At 42.2% G+C, this 20,213-nt stretch overlaps 1 protein-coding gene across 2 annotated transcripts in view; it reads left to right on the forward strand.

The window, feature by feature from the left end:
• cpz (carboxypeptidase Z) overlaps window positions 1-20,213 on the forward strand; it is a 57,004-nt gene that overhangs the window by 21,668 nt on the left and 15,123 nt on the right. Inside the window, exons 3-6 of one of the 2 annotated variants that reach the window (XM_080191926.1) lie at window positions 5,356-5,385; window positions 8,320-8,694; window positions 11,621-11,824; window positions 13,790-13,986. In XM_080191926.1, coding sequence (XP_080048052.1) covers window positions 5,356-5,385; window positions 8,320-8,694; window positions 11,621-11,824; window positions 13,790-13,986 — 806 coding nt within the window. The remainder of the gene's footprint in view (window positions 1-5,355; window positions 5,386-8,319; window positions 8,695-11,620; window positions 11,825-13,789; window positions 13,987-20,213) is intronic. The other variant, XM_080191934.1, reaches the window with a different exon arrangement.

Raw genomic sequence — 20,213 nt, forward strand, 5'->3', positions numbered from 1 at the left:
TCTATAAAATAATGAAGGGCATAGATCAGCTAGATAATCAATATCTTTTCCCAAAGGGAGGAGAGTCTAAACTAGAGGGAAGGGAGAGATACAAAAGAGTGCAGAAGGGCAATTTTTCCACACAGAGGTTGGTGAGTGTCTGGAGCAAGCTGCCAGAGGTAGTAGTAGGGGCAGGTGCAATTTTGTCTTTTAAAAAGCGTTAGACAGTTATATGGGTAAGATGTGTATAGAGGGACATGGGCCAAATGTGGGCAATTGGGACTAGCTTAGAGGTTAAAAAAAAGGGGTGGCATGGACAAGCTGGGCCAAAGGGTTTGTTTCCATGCTATAAACCTCTATGACTCTACGGCTATGACTTTGACATTGCCACAGAGAGTGGCTGAACCAAATATTAGAGATTAATTTAAGGGGAAGCTGGACAAGCATGTGAGGGAGAAGTGAATAGAGGATAGAGGGTTACAATAATAGATTAGAGTGAGGAAAGATGGGAGGAGGCTCAAGTGGCACATCAATGCTGGCATGGACCGTTTGGGTAGAATGGCCTGGCTGAATTTTTCTGTGTCTGTTTCTATGTTGTAGATGCTATGTAATGTTTGCTACCTGTGCGTTGTGTTGTGATTGGCTTTTTCAACATTAAAGAGTGAGAGTATTTTGGCTCACATTTTGCTGTTCGAGGTGAAGCAAAAGCTGACCTTGAAGATAGCTACCCAAGATCTCAGAGTCTCTGTAGTGTGGCTTTCATACTTTCTGATATTTTAAATGCTGACATACTCTCAAGAGAGCTTCTAGTATCTGCAATATTGTTGTCATCAAGGAAACTAAGCCATCAATACGTCAGTGAATTCTCATAGGCAGGAGGGAAACACACTGATCATCCTTTACGTTGAAATAACCTTACAATTGGTGAAATAAAAGATCAGGACATAACCATGGGAATTAAGGTAGAAGGTGAAATATCATAAACAAAGATTTTAAAAAAGTTTTTAAAAAATAAATCTGAATGTCTTACATTTAACATTTAAGAAAAACTTGGATAGGTACATGGATGAGAGGGGCGTGGAGGGATATGGTCCAGGTGCAGGTCAGTGGGGCTAGGCAGAAAAATGGTTCGACACAGCCAAGAAGGGCCAAAAGGCCTGTTTCTGTGCTGTAGTGTTCTATGGTTCTATGGTCTACAGTTTAAAAACTGTAATGGAAGCATTTAACATTCCACAAATATAATAATAGCTTTTCAAGATCACACAGGTTGTTCCACATTAATTATGAACTTAGTATGCTGTTAAAACATTTTAAACATTATTCAACAAGGCAAAGAGAGTCTTTGTCAAGGGTTTTTGCGGTGAGATTAATAATGTGAAAGTGAAAGTCCACATTAATTCACACCATTACGAGGATTCCTACCTCTAGGGCTTCAGTAGCTTTCCTGCGGACAAACATGGATTCACCGATAGCATTTTCTGGGATTTCCTCATTTAACAGGTCAGAACTTTCCGGCCCTTCCTACTAGAGGGATTTTCCAGCTCTGCCGATTGCGACCCCAACCCTCCCCAGTGGTGGAGGGTGCAGGTCATGCAAAACCCTGTCGACATCAGCAGGCCCAGAAAACAATACTGTGGGCCAACGGGAGTTCACTGCCAGAAGGAAATCCCTCCCTTCCATTTGAGGGTGCCAAAAATTGTCGCCAGTTTCATAGTTGTGACAACAGCGAATGCTGACAATTTCATCACAAGCACAAAATCCAGACTCTTAGACTGAGATTTTATATTTGGACCATTAATTACCTATTGCTCAAAATCATTCCACAAACATTTACCTCAGTTACATTGTTTTCTCAGAATATTTTAAATTCAACTTTAAAAAAACACAATAAAGTGTCACATTTGTCCACTATGTTGTCCTTTGGTATTTTCCAATGCTTTGTATTAAAGTTTTTACCTGAAGGCCTGATCTCCCAAACTCTTGAAAAGGGACTTGATAGTTTTGGCCGGCTCTGCGATCCTGCAGACTGGATTGTGAGGTCTGGCATTTACAGTGCCCGTAATTGCTCTGAACACATCAGTATCATTAGTCAGCTACAGTGATGGAATTCTTTTTTTGAACTTGGATGACTCTCTGCCCAGTAATTCTTCAAATTTGAAAAACAACAAGGCTGTAATGGCCTCAACAAAGCCCATAAGATCGGCCTCTTGGACTATGAGCTCCCTGATTGAGGTAATGATTTCCTGCCCAATCAGGGAGGCTTACCTTGTAGATAATGAGGAGTGTCAGCGCTACTGACACTCCGAATTCTGACTTAGCCATTGAAACTAAAGTGAACTTGGTGACACCAGCTTCTGAGGAGTTATTTCAAAGACAAATAGCTGTAATGAGATGCAGCTCATTTTGAATGATTTTGTGAATATTACAATTCTACATCGATTTAGTTGAAAAAATATATTTATCAATCCAGGGGCCTCTTTCTTGATTTATTAGCTCAAGTTTGAAATATCTTCAATGTGTTGGTGGATGGGGTGAGTGACAGTGAAGAAAGAGGAAGAAGAGAATGTAAGCGTTGGGTAGGTAGTACAGAGTTCATAGCGAAAGAATTGAGGAGAGTGATGGTTAGGATGCGAATCAATGGGAACCAGTAGATGGGAGCAGTCTGAATGATGGGGAGGGGATAGGAGGGAACCATAGGCACCACATTTCCCATCCATCCATCACCAAAAACAGATTAGCAAATGAGGACAGAAAAGCAAAACAGTACTAAAGAACAAGGAATAAAAATAAGAAGATAAAAGCAAGAGAGGCATAGAAAAATTACAGCCATCAGAGATAGGTAAGAATGTGATAATATTCTCTTATTGGTTATGTGAAATTTCATGAGGGACTGACTAGTAACCATAAAACCTAATAGGTTAGCTTTAAGTTTCTTTTTGCCTTTTTTCTCTCCGTCATGGAGGTGATTCCTTGCTATGGCTGCTTTGGACTCAGAAGGTCCTCTAATGCTTTGCCCATCGTAGCAGAGCTTTGGATTTAAAGATTAGCCACCCACCCGCATTCTCCAAGCAGTTTGGAGAGTGGATGGTGTGGTTCAAATCCTGGAATTGTGCAACCCGACTCCAACTTACTGCATCGACAGCAATTCCCATTCTGGAGACCTTCTCTACAAAGAGCGGAGACGGAAGTCACCGCTTATTTATTTTGTCAGAGCTGTGACATTTTTAACCACACCTTGCTTTCTTAAAAAAAGGTGGCCGGAGGAATTGACTGGTCACAGGAGGCTCAGCTGAACTTTACAATGCCTGTCTTTAAGCTCCTGGTGACAAAGAAAAGTGACCCCCCCCCCCACCCCCCGCCGCCCAGTCCACATTGAAAGCCATTAGCCTCCTCAGCCCCAACCTTCAGCCAGATGTGCCCAGACCTACCTCACTGTGACCACAATCATACTCAGAGCCTTTCTCCTCTTATTCCCATTGATTGCCAGTTGTGGCCAACTACTGCTAAATTCCTGCTTCCTCCAGTGATCAGCTGTTAACTTGTTGTGCAGTGGGTTGCAGATGTGTATTTAAAGAAGGCCTTCCTATCAAAAGCTAAAAGTTTACTTTTTTGTCACAGTAGGCTTACATTAACACTGCAATGAAGTTACTGTGAAAATCCCCTAGTTGCCGCACTCTGGTGTCTGTTTGGGTACACTGAGGGAGAATTTAGCATGGCCAATGCACCTAACCAGCACATCTTTTGGGTTGTAGGAGGAAATACAGAGGGAACATGCAAGCAGACAGCGACCAAAGCCGGAAATCGTACCTGGGTCCCTGGTGCTGTGAGGCAGTCACCCTGACAGGCCTCCACATGACTGGAGTTTGCTGGGTTATTCAGCCACTATCACACTTCCTTGCATCTTTCCAGCGATTTGTTGAGCCCTAAGTATTATTTGATCATAAGGTAAAGCACAACCAAGGCCAAGTACCCATCATCTGTGACATGACTTCAGGGATCGCTGGATCACTGTTCAGTTATCCCCTAGTACATCAGGAACTAATTTCAGAATTTCTCTCCACATATTCACTGGAATGAGATAGCACAGCATAACGTGAAAGGAACAACTTGCTTAATTTGGGGAACAAATTTAAATTCCCTCTGTTAGTAACAAAGTGACAGGACATTTGACCCTGAGGCAGTGTCACTGACATTTAGACATTGCTCAGCAAGATACCATGCATTTATGAAGCATGTATGTGCAGAGCTCTGCATAATCTGAATTGAATCCAAATAGGGTGGCACACTGACACAGCGGTTAGCACTACTGCCTCACAGTGCCTGGGATCCGGGTTAAATTCCAGCTTCAGAACATTGTCTGTGCACAGTCTGCGTGTTCCTCCCATCTGCTGGGTGCTCCGGTTTCCTCCCACAGTGCAAAAATGTGCAGATTAGGTTGATTGGTCATGCTAAATTGCCCTTGAGTGTCAGGGGGATGAGCAGGGTAAATGAGGGTTGAGTAGGATTGTTGTCAGTGTAGACTCGATGGGCTGAACAGCCTCCTTCTGTACTATGGGGATTCTATGGTTCTATGATGAGAATAATGCAGAGTCCAGAAATAATTGCAGCAACAGGAGTCGGCCATTTGACTCCTCAAGCCTGCTCCACCGTTCAATAAGATTATGCTTGCCCTGATTGTACTCTTAGCTACACTTTCCTACTTGTCCCCAAAAACCCTTAATCTGCAGTCTCTTGGGACCATTTAATCTGCCAGTGTTTGCCATTCTAAAGCAGATCCTCATGTGAAGCCATTATGTGTTTTATATTTTTTAATTCATTTACGGGATGTGGGCATTGCTGGCTGGCCAGCATTTATTGCCTGTCCCTAACTGCCGTCCATTTCAGAGGGCATTTGAGAATCAACCACATTGCTGTGGATTTGGAGTCACATGCAGGCCAGACCAGGTAAGAACAGCAGATCTCCTTCCCTAAAGGACATTAGTGAACCAGGTGGGGTTTTTTTCTGACAAACTGCAATAGTTTTATGGTCATCATTAGACTTTTAATTCCAGATTTTTATTGAATTTAAATTTCACCATATACCATAGCGGGAATCCAGGTCTCTAGACCTTGGTCTGGCTCTCTGGACTACTAGTCAATGTCACTATGCCACTGCCTCTCCTCAAGAAATAAGCAATGGCAACATATTGAAACATGTTTCAAATCCCTTAGGTAGCTTTGACTTCAGGTGATAGTGTAAAACTGATCACATTGATTCAGCTGTCTGCTGTACACCTCTCTCAATTTTCATTCCCATTGACCTCAGATGACTCATGCCCATGTCTGGCACTGGTACTGTTCTATTTTACTGAACGCAAAATCTTTTTTCTCTTCCAGGACTATGTAAGGTTGAAGCTACAGAGCAAGGTAAGGGTCATTTTTTAAAAAATATTCCTCATACCTCTATCAGCAACTTTGAAATTGCCAAATTCACTAAAAATCGAAGCAGAAATGTTAGTTTATGTACAAGATGAGAGGTCACACCACACCAGATTATAGTCCAACAGTTTTATTTGAAATCACAAGCTTTCGAAGCGTTGGTCCTCCATTGGTGAGGTATGCCGAGGTGCGCAGGCACAGAATGTATAGGCGGACTGATGATGGCTCGACACTCACTTAACTGATGAAGGAGCAGTGCTCCGAAAGCTCGTGATTTCAAGTAAACCTGTAGGACTTCAACCTGGTGTCATAAGAACATAAGAAATAGGAGCAGTAGTAGGCCATCTAGCCCTTCGAGCCTGCCCCGCCATTCAATAAGATCATGGCTGATCTGTCGTGGCTCAGTTCCACATTCCCGCCCTCTCCCCATAACCCTTAATCCCCTCTCTTATCAAAAACCCATCAACCCGCGTCTTAAAAATATTTAGCGAGGTAGCCTCCACCACTTCAACGGGCAGAGAATTCCAGAGATTCACCACCCTTTGAGTGAAGAAGTTCCTCCTCAACTCCGTTCTAAACCGCTCCCCCTTTATCTTGAGGCTGTGCCCCCTAGTCCTACTATCCTTTCTGAGCGGGAAGAGTCTCTCCACCTCTATCCTATCCCATTCATCATCTTACGTCTCAATGAGATCTCCCCTCATTCTTCTAAACTCTAATGAGTACAAGCCTAATTTATTCAGCCTCTCCTCATAGCTCAACCCCCTTAACTCCGGCATCAGCCTAGTAAACCTCCTCTGCACTCCCTCCAAGGCCAAAATATCCTTGCGTAAGTACAGCGCCCAAAACTGCACACAGTACTCCAGCTGCGGCCTCACCAATGCCCTATACAGCCGCAGCAAGACCTCCCTACTTTTATATTCAATCCCCCTCGCATTGAAGGCCAGCATCCCATTAGCCTTCCTGACCACCTGCTGCACCTGCAAGCTGGGTTTTTGCGACTCTTGCACAAGGACCCCGAGGTCCCTCTGCACCGTCGCCTGCTGCAGTTTTTCGCCACGTAAGTAATAATCCTTCCTACCATTATTCCTACCAAAGTGGACCACCTCACACTTGCAAACATTAAATTCCATTTGCCATTTCCTGGCCCATTCGCCCAGCCTATCTAGATCCTTCTGTAGACTCTCCACACCCTCCGCACGATTTTGTGAGACTTCTTACTGTGCTGACACTAACAGGTAATCAAGAGTGTCAAAGGATAAGTACAGACATTGTAGTGCAGTATAGGCCAGCTGAATAACAAGTTTTTCCAAGTAATCAGGAGTTATAATAGATAAATGCAAGCAATTAAGTATAATCAGTATGTTTAAAGTGTTGACAGGCTGTATAACAAATGAATGGTGACCTAAGAACCGATAATACTGGCAATTGAAGTAACTTGTTTGACATCTCTTTAAGCAATATGATTACCTTTGTATGTGTAAAAATGCAATTGTTCACATATTTACATCAGTAATGTAGACCAATTATTTTATTTTTATACTAATGTTTTTCATTACCTTTCATTACACCAGCAGCAGTGTGTAATATTGACTTACATTGAGGGAGAGAAATTCATTTGAGTTCTAACAGTCCTGTTCAGACTCACCTCAATTCCTCAGGACTTATCTCAATTCCGCAGTGAGATCATCACATGAGCCATACTGCTTGCCCCTGGGATGTTGAGCTAATTCTCCATAGTGCCTGAGGTTCTATGAACAAATTTCTCCCCGCAAAGTCTACAGCCCAATTCCCCCTAACTGGTCCACTCTAATGTTTTTGTTTTACACGAACATCCTTCCACTCCTCTTTATCAAATCATTTAAATATACCTGTTTATTCCTTTCTCTCTCATGCACTTTTGCACCATACTCTTAAATGTATCCAATTCATCTCATCTACTCCTTGTGGTAGATATTCTACATTTTTACTCCTCTTTGGGTAAAGATGCTTTTTAGGAATTCCCTATTGGATTTGGCTTGTGGGAACATTTTCTCCATTTCTACTCTGTCAAACCATCCATTATCTTAAAAATCTCTAACAGGTCACTCCTTAAGCTTCTCTTTCCTAGACAAATAAGCTCCAGCTAGTTCAATGTTAACTGATACTTGTAACTCACACATGTTCTCTGTTGGTTTAATTCACAACCGAGAAACAAGTTTGATTTTCATCAAACCAGTTGGTAAAATGTCATGATTATCTTTCACTTTTTATAAATCTTACAAAACATATAATAAAGACTAGAACATACACATTAAAAGTTGAAATAGCAAAAAAATTTAAAAATATATATTAAAAATCACACTTTCACGATTACTTTAACATTGACATTGCACACAATAGTAAAATTAGTTGTCCAGGGTCAAATAATTTTTCAACATTAATTGTGATTTAATTGGCCATTAAAAAAATAATTTTACCTCATTAACAAATTGTAACCTTTTCAGAAAGGTGGGTTTCCAGCAATATTAAAGCATAACACTGGGCAGTTCTTGCCAGTTCAGTGATTTCTAAAAGATTGCCACCAGCAGTAACTCCAACAGCACACAGCGGAGGAAGAGTGAAATACTGATTGCAACTTCTGGATTTCCATCATTCACTGCACATGTGTGAATCCATTAGTAGCTGTCAGTTTCACAAGTTAATGACAACATATGTGGATGGTATTATTATCATTACTTATACAAAATTCAGGCCATCTCAAGCTAAACTATTCAAATCTTAGATCAAACACCTCTGATAAAACCAAAGTGAAATTTGTTTTTTTTGTGATCTGCATTCCCTAATTTTAAAAGAAGACTTGATCGATCCGTTACCATAATTAACCTCAGAGCATGGCAGTGAACGGCTAATTTAACTAATTTATTCCATTTTATGTTTCTACAGCAGAGTGTTCGATTAACTATCTAAGTTACTGTTCTGGTGGGTCTTACTCACAGACTATGTTTCCTAACTTGATTGGTCAAGTATCAAGAACAGAAGCTGAGATCAGTGCAGAGTATGTTCTGATCAGTGTCTTGGACAACTTGCTGAATGGAGAGTGCAATACTGATCTCAAGTTGCTGGGCTGCTCCATCATTGCTCCACGTTGTGAAAACAATAAGATTCTGAAGCCTTGTCGATACGCTTGTGAGGCACTTAAGAGAGACTGTCAGCATTCATTTGAAATGATTCAAATGGCATGGCCATATTTCATGGACTGTGATCGCTTTTTTGTCAGCGAAGAGGAGGGTTGTTATGACCCTGTAGGAAAATACAGAGGTAGGTCACTATCTTTGTCTGAGACTGGACATGGTGCTGTGAAACCCAGCCTGTATATTTTCAGTAATAAGCTATAATTAAACGAAAGAGTACATGCTCTTCCTATCACACTGAGTAAGATTCTGTCTCCAAACAATACTTCACAAAGTTGATTCAGATGTTAAAAGAGAGATAAAACTCACACCACCCAGTGGGTTGATTGTAACTGTCCTGTAGTGTGGGGCAGTGCCTCAGGAGAATTGCTGCTGCTGCAACTGATGGGGCTGGGTTGGCTGTCCAGTTCACACACTGCTGACTTTTACTTTTTAGTGAAGGTTGGATCAGGTTAAAATTATCTCTATAAAGAACTGAAAAATTCCATATTTAATCTCTCTCTTCCTGATTTAGCTGATCTCTTCTAGCCCGTGCTGGGTGTGGCAGTGTGGGACCAATCTCCAAACCAAGAAGTTTGTGAGAGGGACAGAAATAGCCATATTCCTTGGATTGCTGAGGCATAACCCTGGGGAAATTGCTTTGACTGTAAGGAGTATAAACCTGCTGTCCTGTCTCAGGATGAGTTAAAGGCACAATTTGATGTTAATAGGAGTAATCTTAGATTCGTAACAGAGACGTGGTTACAAGGAGATCAAAGCAGAGGACAAGATATTTCAGGATATGTGACTTTTTGTAAGGACAGGCAGAAAGGAAAGTGTGATGGGGTAGCTTTGTTACTACGAGATGGAATAAGTATAACAAGGATTGATCTTGAATCGGAAGATATAGGGCCCTATTTTGCCATTTTGATACTTAGTGCTGTGAGGACTTGAAACTGGGAGTGTTTCAGATCCAAATTTTAGACCCGGTTGCAGGCGCCCCCATATGCAATCTGCCAGCAAAAATATCAGCAATTCCAAATCACACTGCGGAAGCCTGTGGGTGGAGTGTAATGGGCCCAAAGTTCTGCAGCTTTGATTGGCGCCTGTGCATGCGCAGAAAAAAAAGATAGAAAACAACATCGCTCCCAGGCTGCATAATGCCTCCCCCTGGGTCCCACAGACATTGCCCTACCCCAATAACATTACTGACTCACTTATCCCCCCCACCCCCTGCACCACCCGGACTGATCACAGGCCCCTCCCCCCTTCCCTTCACCGATCAAGGCAGAGTGGTCGCAGATCCCACTTCGCCCTCACTGATCAAGGCAGAGTGGCAGCAGAACCCCCCTCCCCCCTCAATGATCTCAAGCAGAGACCCGTCGACACTTGGCCCTTACCTGCTCTGTAACCAGAGTGCCCGAATTGGACTTTTGTAGAGCATGTCTGTTTTGCACCAAATCTGGGTGGTCAAAAGCATCACACTACTTGCCTCACGCCTGAATTTATCAAGTTTTCATGCCCGAAAACGGACGCAACTTGATGGTAAACTCAGGCCCATAGAATCCATATGGGAGGAGGTAAGAAATAACAAGGGGAAGAACACACTGGTGGAGTAATCTATAGGCCTCCTTAACAGTAGCTAAAGTGCGGGATGGAGAATAAATCAGGAGATAATGAGGGCATGTAAAAAAGACAGTACAATAATTATGGGTAAATCTAAGACCGGATTGGATTATACACTTTCAAACTTAATGTGAAATTCTATCATATTATGGTCAGTCTTCCCTGGAGGCTCCTTTACAATGAGATTATTAATTAGCCCTTTCTCATGGCACAAGACCAGATCTAAAATAACTTCTTTAGTTGGTTCGTCAACATACTGTTCTGGAAAATTATCTTGTTTACATGCCACACCATTTCTTGTCGACTTCACCAAATTTAAGCAGCAATGAAAACCAGAAAACTGCTTTAGTAACTGAGCAACAGCCAGTAGAAATCGGTCAACAACTAGCCTCAAACTGTTTGATGATACTTTTATATAGCAGTGGTGCAGGGATCCTTTCTGTTGCTGATTGCATGTTCAACTGTGTGAGATTGTGAGGGACGTTAGCTGGAGCATTGAGGCAATGCTTGAGTCAAATCAGCTTTACGAATTGGCTGACACCATAAACTATCTACTCTGCCTACTTCTGCCCTGCACTTCTAGACTAATGACCTTAACAAAATGTCACCTGGCTTGGCTGGCACATATAAATAAAATTTAAAAAATAAATTTTATTTATTAGTCACAGCAGTGATGTTACTGTGAAAATCCGCTAGTCGCTACCCTCCGATGACTGTTCAGGTACACTGAGGGAGAATGAAGCATGGTCACTTCACCTAACCAGCACGTCTTTGGAGTGTGGAAGGAAACCGAAGCTCCCGGAGGAAACCCACGCAGACACAGGGAGACAATGTAAACTACACACAGACCGTGATCCAAGCTGGGAATCAAACTCGGTTCCCTGGCCCTGCGAGGCAGCAGTGCTAACCACTGTAAAAGTTGCACCCATAATACCAAAAATACAGGTGCTCTGCAACCAAATTTTCCAATCTTTTCGACATAACTCTCTTCAATTTGGTGTTTACTATCACTGCCCGATATTTAATTACATGAGAGCATGATTCAGGGCTATTGCAATGAAACCACTTAACTTGTTCTTTGAACTGGAAATTGTACGCCTGTACAACTCCTGAAAGGCAGATTCAAAAAACCAGGCCAAATGTAAATTCCCAACTACTTTGTTTCATAATTTAGAAAAAAAGAAAATGCTGAGAATAGAAGGTCAGCATCTGTAGAAAGAGAAACAGAGTTAATGATCCAGGTCGATGGCCTTTTAACAGAACAACTTTTTAATATTTTCAGATTTGGAGAGTGAACATCGTGCATAGAGAAAAATCCAGACTGAGAGGATTGTACACCTGTATGGTCGCATACTCCTTTCTTGTCCATTTAAAACTGGACATCTTCTCTGTTGAAATCACAAAGATACCAAGTTTAGAATGTAACTCGTAGTCATCTGTTTTGACAGATACAAGTTTGACGGATGAGGATGAAACACCATTTGCAATGTTAAAATTCAAATACCACAGTTATTTGGAAATGAAAAGATTGCTGAAACAGACTGCATCTGTGTGTGCATCTATCTCAACACTATACACCATTGGTCGCAGTTTTGAAGGCAAAGACCTTTATGTGATTGAATTTTCAAATAATCCTGGGGAGCATGAATTGCGTAAGTGGCTCTTTAATCCATTTTGCCCATTTCTTCTTTCACCTTTCAATCTCAGTGCCTCTGTTGCTTCACACAGGGAAGTGGCAGGAAGAGGTAGACTGTCCATTTCCTACCTGAAACATTTTACTTTCCATTGACTCAACTGGACTTGAGTGTAAAGCAGTTGGGGGGAGCCTGGTTATGCCAAAGGTGAGGGGCCCTGCTGATTTTAATAAGAGGTCATCATTTAAATCGCTGTTCACTGACAACTGGTCAAATTGACGGCCTGGAATGTGGATCGGAGTAGAAATGACTGGGAGGAAGCTGTAGCCAACTGCCCATCAGGATAATTCCCTGCAGCCAGTGGAAGGCAAGAGGACATTGCAGGAGATCAGAAGCTTCAGTGAGATCAGAATCATAGAATTGTAGACTCCGACAGTGCAGAAGGAGGTAATTCGGCCCAGTGAGTCTGCACTGACCACAATCCCACCCAGGCCCTCTCCCCATGACCCCATGTATTTCCCCTAGCTAATTCCCCTGACATTAAGGGACATTTTAACATTTCCAATCCACCTAACCCTCACGCCTTGAGGAAATCGGAGCACCCGCAGGAAACCCATGCAGTCACGGAGAGAACGTGCAGCCTCTGCACAGACAGCGACTCAAGCCGGGAATCGAACCTGGGTACCTGGCGCTGTGAGGCAGCAGTGCTAACCACTGTGCCAGGAGGCAAAGACTGGAGAGGAACACTAGGAGAGCAATCCTGCTACACCTGGTCCAGAGAGAGTTCCTAAATTTTTTCTCTCTTAGTAGGGCAATCATAGAATCCTACAGTGCAGAAACAGGCCCTTCGGCCCATCGAGTCTGCACCGACCACAATCCCACCTAGGCCCTATCCTCACACATTTACCCGCTAATCCCTCTAGCTTACACATCCCAGGACACTAAGGGGTAATTTTAACATGGCCAATCAACCTAACCCGCACATCTTTGCACTGTGGGAAGAAACCGGAGCACCTGGAGAAAACCCACGCACACACGAGGAGAATGTGCAAACTCCACACAGACAGTGACCCAAACCGGGAATCGAACACAGGTCCCTGGAGCTGTGAAGTAGCAGTGCTAACCACTGGGCTACCGTGCCGCCCTAAATGTAGCAGAACTTTAATAATTAACTGAACCAGTCACCACCTTTCCTCTCACTACCTTGGGTTCACTGCCAGGCAACTAATAGTGCCAAAGCCTTTAAGTTGTGTGACTTTTGATTGCTAATTGAGCCACTGCTTGCTCTTCAAGGGAGCTCTGTTGAAGGGCTGGTTTAGAACTGAAAAATTTAGATGATCTGGAAGTTGATGAGTTGGATCCGTGGGGTAGAGTTTAACCCTTCCAATTCTCCTTGATCGGGGGTTTAAAATTGGGGTCATTGAGTTTGTAATTTTACAAGCAGTGTTTTGTGTTGTGTTAAAAAAGGATGTATAAATCCTTTCAGATAAACTTAATCTAACCTGCTTGGTAGGAAGCTGATAGGTTCCAGTCAGTCTTGCTTTGAGTCTGCTAAACTGACCCTAATGATGTGGGTATGCCGGCGTTGGACTGGCGTAAACACAGTAAAAAGCCTGACAACACCAGGTTTTAGTCCAACCTATTTATTTGATAATATACTCACTAGCTTTCGGGTTAGCCCCTTCGTCAGGTGAATGGAGAGTTCTGGCCTCAGACAGAGCTTTATATGCTTTATATGCTCTGTCTGAGGCCAGAACTCTCCATTCACCTGACGAAGGGGCTAACCCGAAAGCTAGTGAGTATATTATCAAATAAATAGGTTGGACTAAAACCTGGTGTTGTCAGACTTTAAACTGACCCTAGGCAGAAAATAGAGGTCGATCCAATCCTGTCAGTAAGTCAGGTTAAGTAACCCCTCCACTGACCACAGAAATATCATACATTTTTTACTTGATCATTTAATAATGAATCTTTTTTTCTCAGTTGAGCCGGAATTTAAATATATTGCAAACATGCACGGCAATGAAGCACTGGGGAGAGAGTTGCTGATTTACCTGGCACAGTATCTGTGTTCCGAATATTTAAGTGGAAACCAACGGATTCAGACTTTAATCAATAATACCAGAATCCATCTACTTCCTTCTATGAATCCTGATGGCTTCGAAATAGCTTCTGAAGAGGTAAATTGTTTCTCTTTTTAGGCTCCTAATAGCATAAATGCCAGGAAATCTTCCATGGCATTGCTCACAATTAGCTCTTTATTTAAAGTTTTTTTACTAGTGTTGCAAGTAGGCTTACATTAACATTGCAATGAAGTTACTGTGAAAATCCCCTAGTCGCCACACTCCGACACCTGTTCAGGTGCATCAAGGGAGAATTTTAGCATGGTCAATGCATCTAACCAGCACTGTGGGTTGAAACCAGAGCACTGAAAGAAAACCCACACAGACATAGGGAGAACATGCAGACTCCACACAGACTGTGACCCAAGCTGGGAATCAAATCCAGGTCCCTAGTGCTGTGAAGCAGCAGTGCTAATCATTTTGCCACTGTGTATTAGAGTATGGTATGATGATTTTAATGCTGTTTTTTTAAAGCCACAGAATTTAACTTAAGCTATACAATTTATTGCTCTATTAATCTATTGAGAGACCAATAATTTCATCCTGCTCCTTCTTCTTCATCACTTATATTCTCTTACTGTGACTCTATCACCACTCCCCTTCCCCACCGTCTACCTCAGGCTCATTCTGAACCTACTGACATCCTTAGCTCTTTTGGTACCCTCTCCCATTTTAACAAATCACAATTTTCTGACCGCAATAATCTCCTCTCCCTTGTGCACGTACAGTCCCTTTACAATGTCATCTCTTCATCCGTCCTTCCATCATAATGTCAGAAGTGAAGATGTTCACTGATGATTGCACACTGCTCAGCACCATTTTCTCAGCTCCTAGCCTGCTGTGCTTTGACAAAAGCAAAGTACTGCGGATGCTGGAATCGGAAACAAAACCAGAAAATGCTGGAAAATCTCAGCAGGTCTGACAGCATTTAAAGATAGAGAACAGAGCTAAAGTTTCGAGCCTGGATGACTCTTCATCTGAGGTGAATACAGCTGGAAATAGGATGGGATTAATACTGTTGTGGTGAGGGGGTAGAGCTGTGGGAGCTGATAGAGGGCCAGCAAAGGGTGGAGATAAGGGAGAGTTTGATAAAGCTGTCCTGGACAAAAGAACAAAAGGAAGATAAATGGTGGTGATCATGGCTAAGAAGGGTGCTGGTAGTGGCACATTAAAAAGTCAGAATGTGCAAGAACAAAAGTAAGCAGTGTTACAAAGGGCAGCCCGAAACAGATAACAGATAGCCCTACTGGGGAGACGATGGTAAGGAGAAAATATGGAAAGCAGAATAAAAAATGGTGGAAAATAAATAATTGGAAGAAATGAAAATAAATAAATAAATATACGTTTATAAATACATTTTTAAAAATGATGAAAATGGGGTGAAGGTGGAGGAGAGAGTTCATGGTCTAAAGTTGTTGAACTCAGTGTTAAGTCTAGAAGGCTGTAAAGTGTCTAATCGGAAGGTGAGGTGCTGTTCCCGCAGTTTGCATTGCTCTTGACTGGAACATTGTAACAGGTCAAGGACAGACATGTGGGCAGGAAAACAGGATGGTGTGTTGAAATGGCAAACGACAGGATGAACATAAGAACGTAAGAAATAGGAGCAGCAGTAGGCCATCGAGCCCTTCGAGCCTGCCCCGCCATTCAATAAGATCATGGCTGATCTGAAAATGGTTCAGTTCCACTTACCCGCCTGCTCCCCATAACCCTTAATTCCCGTACCGAGTAGAAACCTGTGACTTAAACATATTCAGCGAGGTAGCCTCCATGCTTCAATGGGCAGAGAATTCTAGAGATTCACTACCCTCTGAGAGAAGACGTTTCTCTTCAACTCTGTTCTAAACTGATCCCCCCCCTTATTTTGAGGCTGTGTCCTCTGGTTCTTGTTTTCTGTCAGAAGGTCTGGGTCATGCTTGCAGATGAACTGAGGGTGTTCCGCAAAGTGGTCACCCAGTTTGCATTTGGTCTCTCTGATGTAGAACAGATCGCATTGGGAACAGCAAATGCAATAGACCAAATTGAAGGAGGTGCATGTGAAATGCTGATTCACCTGCAAAGAGTGTTCAGGCTCTGCTGCTCTTCACCCAGTTTTCATGCTGTTACCTGGTTTAAAGTTCTCAGCTGTAAGCACATCTTTCCAATCATTGCTTTGTGCCATTTAACCTTCCTCTGTTTTCTGCTGAAGTGTTCTACAGTTTGTTCTATTTCTTGTATTGTGTGTGTGTGTGTGTGTATTAGCTTCACAATCTTTTCCTTATGTTTTCTTTCTTTTTAATTGCTGTTTGTCTAGCTTATCCTCCTACGTAGGACATAGTACAGGACCTGTGTTTTGTTTACTACCGCAGTGTTGCAGGTCGAATTTAATATGATACATTTGTGCAGCAGAAGTAAGAGCAGGTTTTGCAACCACAGTGAGCTATTTGCATCAATAATTCATGCAAATTAGTCTTCATAATGAGATGTAAAATCTCTATTAGGGAAGAATTTTGAACAGCAATTCTTCTATAGCAATCTACATCTGAACTGTGTTATACATTCAGATACAATCATTTCTACATGATATTAAATATAAAAATTCTCAGGGGTGTGGTGACTCAGAGCCATCTCTTACTGTAAGAAGTCTCACAACACCAGGTTAAAGTCCGACAGGAATATTTGGAATCATGAGCTTTTGGAGCACTGCTCCTTCATCAGGTGAGCGACAAAAGCTTGTGATTTTAAATAAATCTGTTGGACTTTAACCTGGTCATAGAGTCATAGGGTGTTGTGAGACTTCTTATTGTGCCCACCTGAGTCCAAAGCCGGCGCCTTCACATCATCATTAACTTTCCCTAACTGGAAGGATTTGGGGGCAAAATCCATTTGCACGCGGACTTCGACACTTTTGTGTTTAAAATGCATGTTGTGATCAGGGATAGACACTCCTTGCAGTGCCCCATTTATATATAAACCTGAGTGAAGAGTCAATGTTCAAGAAATGATTTCAGTTCCTAAAATACCATAACTTCTAGCTGTAGTGTCCCAACATAATGAAGCTGATGAACTTATAGGCCATGATTTATAGGCTGGAGGAAGTAGGGCCCATCATTATTTGGTGGAATCATTGGCAAAGTAGACATTTTAAATTGACCACTTTTAAAACGTTGGGCTGGATTCACCAGAAGCTGTCAGGATCCTAGCCTCAGCATCAAATGTCCCAAATTCTGAATCCATCCTTATAGTCAGCATGCCCACCAGTTCAGGAGGCCTGTCCTATTAAGGTCAGTGGGCAGAGAGAGTCCAGACGCTGCAGACCCAATCAGAAGCAGCAATGTTAGGTCGACAGCCCTGTTGAGAGTGACAGACAGTGCCAAGGCAGGCAGGTGAACACAAGGGTGTCTCAACATGGAGGCAGCTTCAACTATCTGCATTGCATTTATAAATTAAAAGGCCTGAGGCTGATACAGCCATCAAGTTGAGGAAACTCTTTGGCTGGACTATTCATAGATGGGGTTGCAGCCTTTCCTCCCCATGACTCTGTGGCCTGCTTGATTGAGTCAGGTATATGAGAGAGTGTGTGTGTGAGTGGCACTGATATGGGAAAATACCAGTGCCTGTGAAAAATGGCCTCTGAATCGGGTCTTAATTGCAATAATTGGCTGCTGACCACACTTCCAATCCCACCCCTGTGAACGTCCCAGGGAGATTTCCACCCTATTTTCCCACCCTCCCTTCCCCCATCTCCAATCCCATCTCCATGGGGTCAGGTGAATTCAGCCCATTATTTCAGGGACAGAATTTGAACCATGGCACACTGTTCCCCACAGCGGAACTTGAATATCACTCCGGCTCTCTTGCTCTTTGCCAGTTCCCATATGATTACAGTTCAAATTTTCAGTGCCAACAGCAGACACAGGAGACACGAATAATCATGTGGCAGGAGAAGCATTTCAGTAGTGACAATGCTGCAGGGTTCATGCGAGATATAACAGAATCTCTTGGTCAAAGAAGGCTTTGCATCATGACCATAGCTTTCCTGCTACACTCTATTGTCGTTCACATGAAACTTATTGAGAGCACAAATCTGGCCTTGGCTCCATATCCTATAATACCTTTGCCTTGCAAAAATCTATCGACCTCAGAATTAGAATGACTAGAGCTAGCATCTACCTCTGTTTGTGTGAAAGAGTTGCACATTTCTACCACCCTTTGTGTGAAGAAGCATGTGCCACCTAGTCTCCTAAATGGGTGTGTGCGGATTTTAAGATAATGGCCCCTTGCTCTAGATATCCCTCCAGCAGAAAAATGTTCTATCAATTCTGTCACATTCTTTTAAGATCCTAAAGCTCTCAATCAAATTGCCCTTTAGCCTTTGATATCATGGGACTAAAAGCTTAAATTATGTAATTTTATCCTCAGAGTTCTGGTGAATGTAACAAAACATTCACCCCGTTATATAACTGATAACACTTCCAGACATTGAGATCTATCTGCTGAAGTTTTTCCCACTCACTTAATCTATCAATGTCTATTTGTAGACAAGCAAAGAATGGATCAACTAGGACTTTATAGACTACACTACTTACTATGCCACTAATCTTTGTGCCAACTGCATAGTAGTTGGCCCTTTAAGAGGTGTGCAGCGGAAGAGTCATGTGACCTGATGGGGAATGTGTGTGGGGATCTCAGGCAAAGTGTACGGTTTTGCAGCCACATTGTCCTAGAGCTGAGAATGAACGCATCAATTGTAACACCCCATACATAATTGCAAGTAGTAATAAGCCCATTGTTGTTTATTAGCTGACCAGTAGTCATCAGTTATTGTATTTACTACACAATGGCAAACTTGGATATATGGCTGTCCATTCTGTTATCTAAATGATTAATAAATATAATGAATAGTTGAAACTCCACCACAGATACTATTAGTCACATGCTTCCAAAATATATACAGAAATCAAGGCAGTATATCTTTGCAACTACCGCATCAAGAACAACACTTTCATAATAACAGTTATGAAAAATGCAGTAAATATGGCTTGTCAAATATCTTTAAATCTAACATAATATGTTGACATTAGGCAGGCTGCAAAACAAGGAAGCATTTTCTTTGAACTGGTGACTAAATGAAAATCCCAGTTTGAATTGCTAAATTTTTATTTGATGTCAAAACATTGGACTTCAAAACGGCGTTCTGATCATTGTATTTTTGTGTTTTGTATCCTTTGTGATTGCTGAATTTGCTTATGCTTCATTTTCTTCTACTAAATGTAATGCCTATTTTAGCCACTAACAGTTTTGATCTTATGCTGAATACTCTACCTATGCAGAAGACAATGATGCCTTTTCCAATCTGCAAATTACTCCAGCAAAAATAATTGCTAATCATGCAAGAGTAGGATACTAAATGATATAATCATGGTTTAGAGGTTGGTACATAAGTAGCAGCTCTGAAATGCTTCACAAGGAAAATGATATTCTGAATATCTCAAACACTGTGCCAATGGAATTAAAAGTTTTGGGCAAGATTTTCTGGCCCTTTCTGTAGGTGCGATCTTCTGGTCCAGCTGATGGTGAGCCCCTTCTCTCCCCCTTCCCCACCTATGGCAGGTTCCTGGCAGCAGAGCAGGTAAGCCACCCAAAATGCCAACAGTGGGACCAGAAGATCCCTACCATGGCCAATGGCAATCCGCATCTGCAACAGGAAAACTTGCCACGTGGGGGCTGGAAAATGCCACCCCATGTTTTGTCTTTAGTTGACACTATCTTGGATACTTGAATATCCATTTTGAACAAATGGAGGTATATAAAGAAATTTTGGTGGGTGGACAGTGGAACAATAATAGATTCACAAAATATTTTTTCACTCAGTACATCAATGCCACCATTGCTTTTATACTGACAGCCACATTATAAACAACATTTTGGAGTTGCAATAGGCTATGTGTAGAACAACAACAGCCTATATTTATCTAGCATCTGTCATGTTGAAACAAAAATATATCCAAGCTGCTTCACAGAGGAAAGAGGGGAAAATGAGTGTGTATCCAAATAGATGTTATGAAGAGTGGTTAATAGTTTGGTCCAAGAGGGTGGGCTTTTATAGGGATCTTGAAGGAAAAGAGGGAGGGGTGAAAGGGTTTAGGGAACTTCCAGTGTGTGAGTCCTAGCCGTCTGAAAGCACAGCTACCAGTTATGGGCATAAGGGAACAGCAGACAGAACAACTAAAAGGGAAAGTAATGATGGATGCAATACCCAGATTCACTGGGGATGTAAACTGGTGGCATCAGATCTGTCCTCAATT

The sequence above is a fragment of the Carcharhinus amblyrhynchos genome, chromosome 1 (genome assembly GCF_965287045.1).
Source record: "Carcharhinus amblyrhynchos chromosome 1, sCarAmb.v2.hapA, whole genome shotgun sequence".
Lineage (NCBI taxonomy): Eukaryota > Metazoa > Chordata > Chondrichthyes > Carcharhiniformes > Carcharhinidae > Carcharhinus > Carcharhinus amblyrhynchos.